At 36.6% G+C, this 13361-nt stretch overlaps 2 protein-coding genes across 2 annotated transcripts; both read left to right on the forward strand.

Annotated features, from left to right (window-relative positions):
• Nucleotides 1-1077: 1077 nt before the first annotated feature.
• On the forward strand, nt 1078-6436 carry LOC114748021 (riboflavin biosynthesis protein PYRR, chloroplastic). The gene is made up of 10 exons (XM_028936378.1): nt 1078-1283; nt 2859-3282; nt 3399-3533; nt 3629-3728; nt 3863-3988; nt 4060-4373; nt 4851-4970; nt 5247-5492; nt 5568-5693; nt 5939-6436. Exons 2-10 carry the CDS (start codon nt 2929-2931, stop codon nt 6188-6190), a joined length of 1773 nt encoding a protein of 590 aa, XP_028792211.1. The 5' UTR covers nt 1078-1283; nt 2859-2928; the 3' UTR covers nt 6191-6436.
• A 3547-nt stretch (nt 6437-9983) lies between these two features.
• Nucleotides 9984-13330, forward strand: LOC114748026 (probable protein phosphatase 2C 33). The gene is given in 6 exon segments (XM_028936384.1): nt 9984-10511; nt 11054-11299; nt 11301-11444; nt 11547-11664; nt 13043-13086; nt 13088-13330. Coding segments are annotated over 6 exon segments (1038 nt in total). The 5' UTR covers nt 9984-10268.
• Nucleotides 13331-13361: the final 31 nt, after the last annotated feature.

Genomic DNA, 13361 nt, shown 5'->3' on the forward strand with positions numbered 1-13361 from the left:
GCATAAAGAACATCATAGAGAGTTATTTCAGGGGTAACATGTACTATTCCAGTTCCAAGAGCCTTAGGATGATTCCCATCTGTAATTTTAATGTTTATTCCACTATAGGGTTTAATTTCACTGAATAAGGATAAATTGTCAGTCATGTGGTTTGTAGCTCCTAACTCCACAATCCAAGAGTTAGGTTTTAATGCTGTGACCTTCGTTACTTGGACATATTTACCTGCTTGGACCAAATTACCCAAGCTGAGTCCCATATCTCCTTTGCTATAGGTGCTAGCAAATACTCTTCACTAATATCCAGATTAACTGAATTGATGAGCCAGACCATTACCATGGATTTTTCAAACTTGGGGTCATTTGCAGCATGTTGAATAGTAGCTCCGGTTAGATACTTTTCCTTCCTTTTCCCCCTAACAAACATTAATACGCTTTAAGACCATTGTAAATATTGTCTCCATTTAGTTTATGCCCTACAATTGAAGTAGGAGTAGTATCGATAGGAGCTTTAAGGTTTGAGCTGTTATTGGTTCTGTTCAAAGATGCATCAAGTTGTTCTATTTCATGCGATCTTGGATCAGTGGTTTCACTGCCACTATAGTGGGCACCACATACGCCAAACTGAAGTGTATTATGAGCCATCGCTATGATATCATGTGGTAATTTAGAATCTCATATCATTGGCGTTAAAAAGAAAACAAGGTGGAGGATCCACAAAATCAGGAATTCAAAAAAAGAAAAAACATAAATGCTATGATATCTTAATCCCAAATCATAAATGCTACGATATCCTAATCTCAAATCATAAATGCTACGATATCCTAATCCCAAGTCATAAATGTTATGATATCCTAATCTCTTATAATCTGGGTTACAAATAAAACAGAATCATCTAAGTAAAATAGGTCTAAATTAAAGCCTTTTGGACTTAGAATTGAGCCCAATATGCTAACCAACAATAATTTTAAAATATACAACTTTTAAAAAACTTGCCTAGACCCTGACCCTTTAAAACCTAGCTTTTTAATGTCGACAGCTGTAGTTATCAGGCGAGGGCCATGCTGCTGCCCGTGTGCACGGTTCTGCCCAGCGTTTAGCTGAACAAAGTATATATTTCGTGCACGGTTCGGCTGTCTCATTTCATCGCAGACTCAAGGCATTCGCTCTCACGACTCACGAGTTACGCGTTCATCTGCTGTCCACTCCCGCCGGCCACAAACGCCGTCGACCTCCTTTCGCTTTCACACCGGCAATGATCGTCGTCGTCGTCTTCCATTAACAAGGTATCCGACTTCTTATCCTCCTCCCTTTTTCTCACCTCTCGCGAATCGCTGGATATGGGTTTCTTCCCTCTCCGCTTACGATATCTCCCCGCTCCATATTTGCTCCGGTTGTTTCTTATGCTTTTGCTATTGGCAGATTATTTTCTTCCCCTTTATTTTCGCTTGGTTTTGTGAATTTTCTGGGCTTGAGTCTTGTGTGAAAGAAGCGGAGGTTTAGTTGCAAGCATCAATAGGAGATCTTTTATACAAATAAAAGATGAAGTGGAGTTTTTTTGGGTGCATGAGCGTGGAAAAGAATGAATACGATGTCAGGCCTTTTGTGTGAGTGTGAAGACGATTCAAAATTATTATAATAAGATTAAGGTGAATAATGAACGTGAGTCTGTAGTGAGATTTTAGGGAGGGGTTAGTTTTGAAGGAAGAAAGTGAGGGAGAAAGGAGAATTACTATGAAGGGGAGAGGAATATTAGAAATTAAATATTCCTTCCTTCGCTGTTTGGTATATCCAATGTTTATCAGATCAGAATATTAGAGAGGAAAGGAATGAGTTCATTCTCTGTCCAGTATATCTCGAAGGTTGTTTATTAACTATATCACAAGTGAGTCTTTGTCTTTGGTATATCACAGTTGGATCTTTGTCTGTTTGGTATGTATGCTCAGTACATTAGAGTTTGGATCATTTTCTGTTTTGCATGCATATTAGAGTGAGGCTGTATGCCAGATAGTTTTAATTTGAGGGCTTATGTAAAATTGCCTGCCATAGTCGTGCAGAAGGTGGAGTGGCCTCTTTTGATGATCACATCTTGATATGCTATATAGAGCTCATGTCATAGTTGACTTTTTCTATATTCATTTTTTCTTTCATAGGTCTGATAACCTTGCTAAAAGGATTAGCATGTTGTCAACTTTCAACTAATGCTTTACGATTGTAGAACTTTTATTTTACACTCGTTTTTGTGTGATAACCTTGAGAGAAGTCAATGAAGATGGGGGGATTCTCTCCAAAACGTGGAATGGAATCTTTTAAGAAAGTAGACACCTTTTGCTAACTTTTTTTTTGACTAGAAGCACCTCAGCAGGCTAACAGCAAAAGGCAATATGATGCTCAAGTGCACGAAACTGTTTAGTTTGTGTTTTGATTGAATTTATATTTATTACACAGATGACTGATAGTTTAGATGAAGGTGATGATGGTTCTAAAATGGTAATTATGTTATAAAATTTTTTTATATTTACGAAAAGCACTTTTTTTAATCCAAACACGTCTTCTAAGAAGTGCTTTTTTTGGTCCTTTAACTTTATAATAAAAAAGCGCTTTTACATTGTTGTAACCAAACATGATAAAATCATTTTTTAACAAGTGCATTTTATATTTTTAACCAAACGTTAATTAACTTCATATTTTTCCAAAATCTCTGAATTTTTAATAATTTTTTAAACAATCTGAAAAATCACTTTTTTCAGAACAAGATTGAACAAACAGGCCTTAAATCTGGCGCTACCTTATTATTTATGGCTTGTGGATTATGGATGTTTTAGACCTCATCTCTCTCTCTCTCTGTACATGTTTTCTAGGGAGGAGAAATTTGTTCTCTTTGCTTAGCTTTATCAAGCACCACAAAGCCAGTCCAAAGGAGCTTCGCTTATGGCATTGTTCTCTCTCATGGCTTGTGTCCGCCCTTCCCTTATATGTAAGGCATCATTTAAAAGCTACAATAACGGAACCTATGAACTTGATTCAGCTTACATCAGGCGAGCAGCTGTGATAGCTGACAAATCTGCTGGATTCACTTCTCCCCATCCCAACTTTGGCTGTGTAATAGCTACTGCCCCTGGCCACATTGTCGGGGAGGGTTTCCTCTATGCCCAAGGTACTAAACCAGCTGAGGTTCAGGCTGTTGAGGCCGCAGGTGAATGTTGTCGTGGTGCTACTGCTTATCTCAACATGGAACCTGGGGATTGTCATGGTGATCACACTGCCGTGTCTGCTCTTGTTCAGGTTTGCCTTTTATATGCCTTCACTTCATGCTTCTATCCCTACTTTTCGGCTTTGATTATTTTAACTCTAGTTTTCTTTGCCTTTTTAGTTCATAAATGACAATGTGTGTGAACTAGGGAGGAGTTAAAAGGGTTGTTATTGGAATGAGACATCCCTTACCTCATCTGCGGGGCAATGCTGTGCGTGCATTGCGTAGTCAAGGAGTGCAAGTTCATGTTCTTGGGGAGGATCTCAAAAGTAAACCGACTGAGGTGTGCATCTAACATCTTATCTCATGTCGTAAGGTGCATTAATATGCTGTTTACGTTTTAGTTTACCTTTGAGATGTTGGAAATATGTGTTACAGGAAGCTCAGAAGGCATGTCTTCTTGTCAATGCCCCTTTGATTTGCAGGGCTGCTTTACGACTTCCTTTCTCTGTCCTTAAGTTTGCCATGACCCTTGATGGTGAGCATTGTGTCAGGCAGTTTTAAGCTTTTCCTTTATTTTTTTTCCTCCTTTAATGATTTTCCCCTTCTTGGCCTCTGCTATAGACCCTAAAAATTATAACATCCCTTGTTACGTTCCTTTTACTCTACTAGGAAAAATTGCTACTAGCAGTGGGCATTCGGCATGGATAAGCAGCAAGCAATCTAGAAAATTAGTTTTAGAACTACGTGGTAGAAATGATGCCATAATTGTTGGAGGAAACACAGTGCGAAGGGACAGTAAGTATAATGATGATCACATATGATTTTGATAGCATTTGAGTTTTTATACTTTCTCATGCTTGAATTAGATCCAAGATTGACAGCAAGACATGGAGGTGGACATACGCCAGTTCGCATTGTATTGTCCCAGACACTTAATCTTCCTGAGGAAGCGAACCTATGGGACACATCAGAGGTCTCTACCATAGTTGTAACGCAGAGGGGTGCTAGGAGGAGCTTCCAAAAGCTGCTTGCATCTAAAGGCGTTGAGGTGGTGGAGTTTGACATGTTAAATCCTCGAGATGTCATGGAGTATTTTCATGATCGTGGGTATCTTTCAATTTTATGGGAGTGCGGAGGAACTTTGGCTGCATCTGCTATTTCATCTGGAGTAATTCACAAGGTTTTATTTATCCTTATTGGCTCGTTTTCTTTGTTGGGAGTGGATTAACATGAAACATCCTTTTATGGATTAATGTGAAACCTTTCTATATTATTAGTGGAGGTTGGACATATACTTCGAAATGTTTATTTGCTCTTGCTGTGGTCACTATAATTTGCTGAATAGGATCAGATTTTATCGAACTGCTGACAAGATATCTTTTAGAATTGAGTCTTTCTGTTTGAATTCTCTGAAACAGGTTACTGTCTTTGGACTAAGAAAAGAAATAGGTCATCTGTTGGATCTTTGTGAATATCCGCCTTTAATTCTTTCTGTAGTGGGGCCAGTCTTAGTGAAAAATATCTGAACAAACTGCTATGTGCTTTTAAATAATTGTGTTTAGCCGGAAAATTCCTGTTAGTTTTACGAAGCTTGTGGTGGCTATCTTGTTTTGATTTGATTGTTACTGGGTGTGATAGTGATTTACCTGGTCTACAGGTTTTTGCGTTTGTTGCTCCTAAAATTATTGGGGGGAAGAGTGCACCATCTCCTGTCGGTGAGCTTGGGATGGTTGAGATGTCACAGGCCATAGATCTGATTGATGTTTGCTATGACCAGGTTGGTAACAATTCCTTCAAAATATTTATCTATTTATCTGATTGACACATGTTGGCCTAACTTACATATGCCTAAATATCTGAGAAAATTTCAATTTTAGTTGCGTCTAGTATTCTGTTTAATGAGACGTGGTTACCAGATGTGTCTAGTATTGGATATTTAAGTTGACATGATTTATCAGATTTTACCATGTTCTTGATATGTAATGCATTTCCTGTGAACATTATTCTTTCTATCTCCTGATGAGGGATTTTTTTACTGGCAAGTGTAATGCAGATTGGGCCTGACATGCTAATTAGTGGGCTCCTCCGGTCTTTATCAGATTTGACACCTGTTATCCCATCGGTAGATGAGACTTTTGCTGTTGACCCCACTGTCTCACCTTATGAATCAAGCATCATATTTTTCTATAAAACATGGGATCCTTATGGCGCATTTTCAAATTTTTCACCTCATCCCATTCAAATGCCTGATGGAAATGGTGATTATGTAACTTGGTTCAGTGTGGAGCACTACTACCAGGTATTTGTTTTTCTGCATAAATTCTAATAGTTGCAGTTCTCTTTGTTTGCTTATGAAATATAACACAATGTATAGGCACACAAATTTGTTGGGGTCAATGATCCTTTTGCTCATAATTGCGTTGAAAGGATTAAATCTGCGAAAAGTCCAGAAGAAGCTGCGAGAATAGGAAGGTCAATGCAGAGACAGAAACGTGATCTGGTATGACCATCTATACTGAGGCAGGGCTATAATAATGAAAATTTGAGTGGCCAAATGTTAAATACACGGGCCTTGAAAGTGAAATTTCGGGGGGCCCAAAACACACTGATTATTAAAATTTAGGTCGAGAAGTGAAGAAAATTTTACGATTTTTATGAATAATTTTGGATCTACTTCTGAAAGCCATCCTAATTTTATGATGGCTGGGAATATACATTGGAACTGATATTTAGGTGGGTACACAGGTAAGGCCTGACTGGGACAACATAAAGATTGAAGTAATGTACAGAGCTCTTAAATGCAAGTTCTCAATCTACCCTCATCTGAATAACATGCTGATCTCAACTGCCGGTTCGGTGCTTGTCGAGGCAGCCCCGCATGACCTGTTTTGGGGTGGAGGTCGGGATGGAGAAGGCTTAAATTATCTTGGCCGACTATTGATGCAATTGAGATCAGAGTTTCTTGGGGAGGAGTCTTCATCCGTTGATAACGACTAAAGTTCAGGATTAGCGAGCTTGCGTCCATGAGACATCAAACTAATCGACTAGACTCATTTTGTTTGATTAGTGGCAGCACTTGCTCTTGAAGCTGATTATCATTTTACTTCTGTCAAATTTATTTTCTTGTCACCGTGGATTATCAACTAGCAATAAAAGAAATAATTGAGACCTTATTTTCCTCTAACTGAAAATGTATACATGCATTGAGCCTCCAATTGAAAATTCATATGCGTATTTTTCGTTTGGGGAGATGTGTTTCTCAAAATTTTATTCGAATTTTAGGATTTTATTTTTAGAGAAAATGCAAAAAAAAAAAAAAGGTTGTTGAATTTCAAAATTTTAAATAAAGAATTACTATAAAAATGTATTATGATTTACTTTTCAAGTGTAGTTTTTTTTTTTTTTAAAGTATAGTGATCAATATGAAGTTCGATAGTCATTTTTTCAGGATTTTTTCTTATTTTTATCTATCCGCTCATTGGCTAACCATAAAGCTCAAAAAATAGCATTTGGGCATTTTGATCAAATCACACTTTCACTGAGACTTTCGCTTTTGATCACTCGTTTAACGTAAGTACTAAGGAGTAACTTTTCGTATGCAAAAATCACGGTGGAGGTGTGGGCAATGGTCATTTTTCCAAGATCCCTTCCTCCGATAGTCCCACCCCCGTTCCTGCGCCCTGTCAATGATGCATTCTGCTTCTCTTTCCCTGTTATTTCTTAACGAAGTTACCAAGTTTATATTTTGTTTTAAAAGATATGTACTTGAAATAATTATTTTTTTTTCATAGTAAAATCTGAAATTTTATTTTGGTATTCATGTCGATTATTGAAAATAAATGATATTTACAAAAAATGGAAAAAATTATGGAAGGCATACCCTTTAAATAATTATACATCTGAAGTAATTTTACTGAATAAAACATAAACAAAATCATTTCTCTCCAAGTCTCTTAATTAAAAATATGTTTCTTAATAAAAATCATGATTAATTGATGTCACTTCTGAATAATAATATCATTTATGAAAATCATGATAATCTGAAATCACTTTTGTCAACTCCAATCCAAACTTAACAAAAAAGAAAGAAGAAAACTTCAACCTGCAGAGGCACTAAGTCACATTATTAAGAATTTGTTTTGATAAAAATTCCCCCATTAAGTATTTAAGTTTTAAAGCTTTATGTTTCCCTCCAAAAATAACTGTAATATATGTTTTAAAATTTATTTGTTATGTCATTATATTGCTTTTGAAATAGTCAACTGTCTCAGGAGAAGAAATTAAACTTTTAGAATAACATTTTATATTAAAATTTTAGAATAACATTTTATAATTAAATTTTAAAGAAGTCTGAGAGGTGTTATCGAAAATTGTAGTTCAATTATTTTTAGTTTTCCGGTTATAGAAAAAGAGAAGCAATTGTGAAGTAGAAAACATTAAAAAGAAACAGAAAAGACAAAAAAGGAAGACGAATGAGAAGTGTGGAGGCATGCTTCTTGGAGTTTATATCATTATCATTTTCGTTCAGGTTGACGAGGACATTGGGTCCTTCCTGATTCCTTCAATGATTTTCAAAACGTAATTCCGATTTGCATCTTATAAAAAAGATGAAATTATTAGAAATTCCTTACTCATCCATTCCCTAGGAGTTCATTAAGGCATGTCTTCGGATAACTATTAAAACAACCTTTATTAGAACTCACTCTGTAAGTACACAAAATAAATTGAGCGATTAAAGCATTGGGTCTTCACATGTGAGTGAAATTCTATGGCCCAACAAAGCTCTCCTTCAAGACTATGTGGAGAGGTTTGCCATTCCAGCTATCAATGTGCAAGTCTTGAGTTTTCCCTTGATAATGGTTTTAATCTTGACAGTGAAACCTCCAGCAATCACAGTACAGATCTGGATCATAATTTATAACATGAGTCGGAAAACTCCAAATTCAATTATGCATTGTTCAGATCAAAATATTAAAAGTTTATTCATCACGGCATTGATTACAAATCAAATTCACATCATTTTGATTATGTAAATGCATCTCAATTGACGACATCTTTTCATGTTTTAAGTAACTCAAACATGAAACACATAAACATATAGATAACTATATGTTAAAAAGTCAAATTTATTAAAACAAAGTAAAACGATGCAAAATATTTTGGACTTCCAAATACACCATGAAGCAGCACAAATTACGGAAGGCCAATAATACAAAGTAAGAAGCTGAAATATAATAAATGCATAAACTATTCTCAACTCAAAATTATATACAAATAACTCTCCTATTTGATATTGGACTCTCATAAATTTTAAAGTATATAGAGATAATGTCAAACTATTATTTTTATATTCTTTAAATTTTATTTTTACATGTATATAACCGTATCAAACTTTAATTTATATGCGGATAAATTTCTCAAACTTGAAAAATAATGAACAAAACTAATAATAAAGTTTCAAAAGCTAGGAAGATATTATTTACCCATGACATGAAATTTATAGAAGCCGAAAATAACCACAAGCCAACAACGTTTGAGATTTATATGTAATCCAAATATACATTTTCTTATATTTATTATCACGTGAAACCATCTTCTCTGATGTTGGTTTTGCAAAGAGATCTCCAGAGTCTGGCAATAACAGAAATAGGAGTCATTTAGGCTAATTAGTTGGTTTTGATTGTATTTTTTCGGCTGATATTAACTACTCTTCCGGTCCTTAATATGAGACTTATTTAACTAATTTGGTTAGATTAAGGAAATGGTAAGTTAGTTATTAATATAGAAATATGACATATTTTTTCTAAAACCAGTAATCATCTTTCTTACTATCCTTTCTCTCTTATTTACTTGATTATGATTGATGGAGTATTTATAGGGGTAATTTAGAAAAAACTAATAAATATGAGAAATATGTCTTATATTTAAAACTAAAATTAACTTAATACTCCTCTGGTCCTTAATATAAGACCCATTTAATTAATTTGATTAGATTAAGGAAGTTAGATAAGTTAGTTAATCATAAAAAATATGACACATTTTTTTTAAAATACCATAATCATCTTTCTTAATACCGCTCTTCCTCTTCTACTTGATTATAGTTGATGGAGTATCCATAGGGTAATATAGAGAAAATTGATAAATATAAAAAATAGTAGGTCTTATATTTAGAATCAAAACTAACTCAACAATTAAATTCTATATTAAGAACTGAAAGAGTAATTAGGTTTTATATTAAATAACGGTAGAGTATAATAGGTTATCGGTAGTTGTAGTTTTCCCTTTGATTTTGAAAGAAAATGAAGTATTATTCCAACAGCCTTTGGGCTCTTACTGTAAAAACAACAACAATAACAATAATAAACCTTTTGGCTCTCCAAAAATTATTTTTGTCTGTTTCTCTGTCTACAGCAGGTCATGTCCTTAAGAGCGGGTTTCAGGCGATCTTTTTTGTTGTTGGTGGTTGCGATTATTTCTCTGATTCAACTTGTCCAATTTCCTTTCTGCAACACCCCGCAACCCCACCAAAAATAACTGACTCACACATTCTCTTTGGTTTGGATTTGCTCCTTTCTTTTTCCCCCTATTTATTTCCAATCTCGATCTAAAGAAGGAGATAATGATCAAACTGCAAAGCCTGTGCCTGTCTGTGTATCTGATTCCGGCGTCGCGGGCTTCCCGCTGTCGATGACATTTGCTGCATGTTTGTTACGCAGATCTGAGCCTTATGCCGTGCCTTTTATAATTAACGGTACGCAAAGCAAGTAAAAATAAGCGGGAGCTCTTTTAGTTGCTGCTTCACCCCCGAATTGGAGCTTTTCATAGTGGATACGGTATTGAAGCGCATATCATTTGGGAATTTCCTGAGGAGTTGTTATTGCCGTCGACACCTTTCCTCTCACTTGTATTTCAGCTATTTAGGGTGAGCTGGTGGATTATTTCTGGACTACTGCCTGTATCTGCAGCTTCTCAAGGTTTTCCCCTATTCTTTGTGACGGATCCATCAACAGAATATAGGAGGTGCGATTGCTCAGCTGGTCTGGAGTGCATTCTCAGCATTCTCAGGGCCCTCAGGATGGGGTCCTGCTTCTCTGCGGAAAGCAGGAGCCCGCTTCCCACTTCACCTTCGGGAATCAGTAGACGGAAGAACTCTAGAAGAAGACTGGGATCCAGGAGTTCTTCCTTTGACAATTGGAGGGATGAGCCCCTGCATAGAATTCCGGGGAGGCTTTTTCTTAATGGGTCTAGTGAAGTTGCGTCCCTGTTCACTCAACAAGGCAAGAAAGGCACCAATCAAGACGCCATGATTGTTTGGGAGGTTAGATCTTTCTCCAATTTTGCATGCTGAGTGTTGAATGGTTCTTCCATTTTAACGTAAGTTTCCGCCGGACGATAGGTTAAGCATTAATTATCTAGTATTCTTTGGAACAGTTTTTCGCACTCTGTTCAGATGATATCCAAATTATTTACCTCTATCTTGTTCCGTTTTATATTCGGGCAACGAACCGCGCCTCTCTGTTTTTTTTTTTTTATTACATGATATTCATCTTAAATTCTTTACAATAAAATATTGCCTCTAAATTATGTGCACCAAGGATGGAGTGACGAAGGATATCGTAGATGAATGGACCCCAGAAATGCTACTCCGTTAGTAAATGATGGCCTATTCGTTTGTCGTTTACTTTTATCCTTCTGCAGTTACCGTTTTTTGCTCCCTGGCGTGGGGGGTCTGTCATATGCTAATATCGTTTCTCTCGGTATCCAAGTCATGGCAATACAATAATTGATGCCTGCCATTTGGTTTATCCTAGGCCTGTTTTATATAGGTTTTTCCTGATTTCAATTTATTGTGCATTGCAGAACTTTTGTTCGAGGAAAGATACCATTTTTTGTGGAGTTTTTGATGGCCACGGTCCGTTTGGTCATATGGTTGCCAAAAGAGTCAGGGATTCTCTTCCCCTAAAACTGAGTTCACACTGGGAACTGAATGCAGCTGGTGGAGAAGTCCTCAAGGAGATTAGCATTAATACTACGGGGATTATGAACTCAGAAGAGGCTGCCTTTGTATCTGCTGATGAGGAATCCAGGACATCCATTGATTCTGAGGAAATGGAAAAGCACCCCTGAGATCTTTCGAACGCTTAAAGAGTCATTTTTGAGGGCATTTAAGGTTATGGACCGTGAATTGAAGATGCATCCAAGTATTGACTGCTTTTGCAGTGGGACTACAGCAGTGACTCTAGTTAAGCAAGTAAGGGCTAGTAACCTTAGTAATGTTGACAGTTATCTTATGCATGCTATGGCTTTGGTCATGTAATCATTTATTTTAAGAATGATATGGTTTTCATTGTAGGGTCTCGACCTTGTTATTGGAAATGTTGGTGACTCTAGAGCTGTGCTGGGTACGAGAGACAAAGATGATTCTCTCACAGCCGTTCAATTAACAGTTGATCTGAAACCCAGTCTTCCAGGTTTGTCTCTTCTGACTAATTCTTGTCTTTTTTTTCCCTCTTTGACGGGGACTTAAATCAGGTGAATGAAGTTATTATCATATTTTACCTTTGGAGTTCAAATGCGTATGAAGTTATTGCTTACTACATGATCTGTCCTGAGTATGTGACAGAAAGGCAGATTGGACAAACCTGTTCTAGATCTGTATTTTGAGAAAGTAATGTAGTTGTCCCAGGTCCCTCTTATTATCATGCCAGGTATCGCTTCAAAAGTCTATCACACACAATGAAGTAGTTGAAACCAGCCAATTATTGACATTATGTTTATATGATAAGTTTGACCTGACTGTTATCACCTGCCATTATCATTGATACAGTTGATGGAAGCTATGCTTTGTCAATAATGGCAGCATAAATAGCAAGGCAGAAGCAGACCCTGAAATGAGGCTTGCGCATAATAGATTTTGGTGATAACTGTTAGGGATATTTGTTGAACTAATGTTGGGCATCACTTAACAATTCAAAATTGAGTTAAGTTGTTGACATGGAATTAGGGTCTCGATAACAACTAGTCAGAGGTGTTTGATCCTTTCATGATTCATCCCCCATTCTTTGTATTAAAATTATGTTTAGCACAATGAATATAAGTGCGTGACAAGTCCATGCTTCAAGCCCTTGGGTTAATTGTACGGGAGGGCATACTACAGATGTTAATGAAGCCAATCCCGGGCATACTTGATAGCTTAATTTTTTGGGTTGAAATAGTTCCTGATGGCAGCCTTTACAATACTGGCTACATAGTTATGAGTACCTGATTGGTAATTTTGCTTTAATACACCGAACTGGGCCTTAAATTGAAAAGGCATGACGTCTGTTCGGGCAGTGGATACATAATGCTTGATTGACTGTGGAAATTGTTGAGTTAGTTGTTGTTACTGTTATGTGACTAAGAAATTTATGTGGGTCCATAAATGTATTTGGGGTGAACTTGTGATTGAAGAACACAGATTGCCATCTTCACTATTGCATTATAGTTCTTTAGTCCCTGTGAACGTTGGATTAAAGATTGGCTGTTCCATTTTCATGTTTCATATCTCCACGTGTTCTGAAACATAATTTACTGTTTGATTTCTCTTGGTGTGTAATCTGAGAGAAATAAAATATTTTAGCAGTGCATAAGTGCAAATTTGGTTGACATGATGCCTGCATTATTGGCTTGTCTTAAATAATGCCAAGGACATGAATTCTTTGAGACTTGCTCATGATCACTAATAAAATACTATTGTCTGTTGGTTTGAGATTGTAGTCTGCGGAATTCTATCTTAATGGTCAGTTTTATTGCGAGATCCTTGTTGAATCTTATAGTAAGCCTTACCTTATGTCCTTTTCTCTTGAACAGCTGAAGCAGAGAGAATTCGCAAATGTAAAGGGCGTGTTTTTTGCTCTTCAAGATGAACCTGAGGTTGCCCGAGTCTGGTTGCCCAACAATGATTCCCCTGGCCTAGCCATGGCCAGGGCATTTGGAGATTTTTGTCTGAAAGATTTTGGGCTAATTTCTGTTCCAGAAATATCCTATCGACGCCTCACTGAGAAGGATGAATTTGTTGTCTTGGCAACAGATGGGGTAGGAGACATTTTTGAAATTTCGATTGCCAACGAATGCCTTATTTTGTCTAATATAATTTGACGTCTCCTTACTTCTGATTTAATTTCAAGTT

The sequence above is a fragment of the Neltuma alba genome, unplaced genomic scaffold, assembly GCF_004799145.2.
Source record: "Neltuma alba isolate B1F8T4 unplaced genomic scaffold, ASM479914v2 tig00005567_pilon, whole genome shotgun sequence".
Classification (NCBI taxonomy): Eukaryota; Viridiplantae; Streptophyta; class Magnoliopsida; order Fabales; family Fabaceae; genus Neltuma; species Neltuma alba.

Bases quoted from the DNA above. Each gene is read 5' to 3' on its own strand.
- LOC114748021 (XM_028936378.1), top strand. From the start codon at position 2,929: ATGGCATTGTTCTCTCTCATGGCTTGTGTCCGCCCTTCCCTTATATGT. The intron at 4,971-5,246 runs GTTGGTAACAAT...AGTGTAATGCAG, and splicing joins TTGATGTTTGCTATGACCAG to ATTGGGCCTGACATGCTAAT. The intron at 5,493-5,567 runs GTATTTGTTTTT...CACAATGTATAG, and splicing joins GTGTGGAGCACTACTACCAG to GCACACAAATTTGTTGGGGT.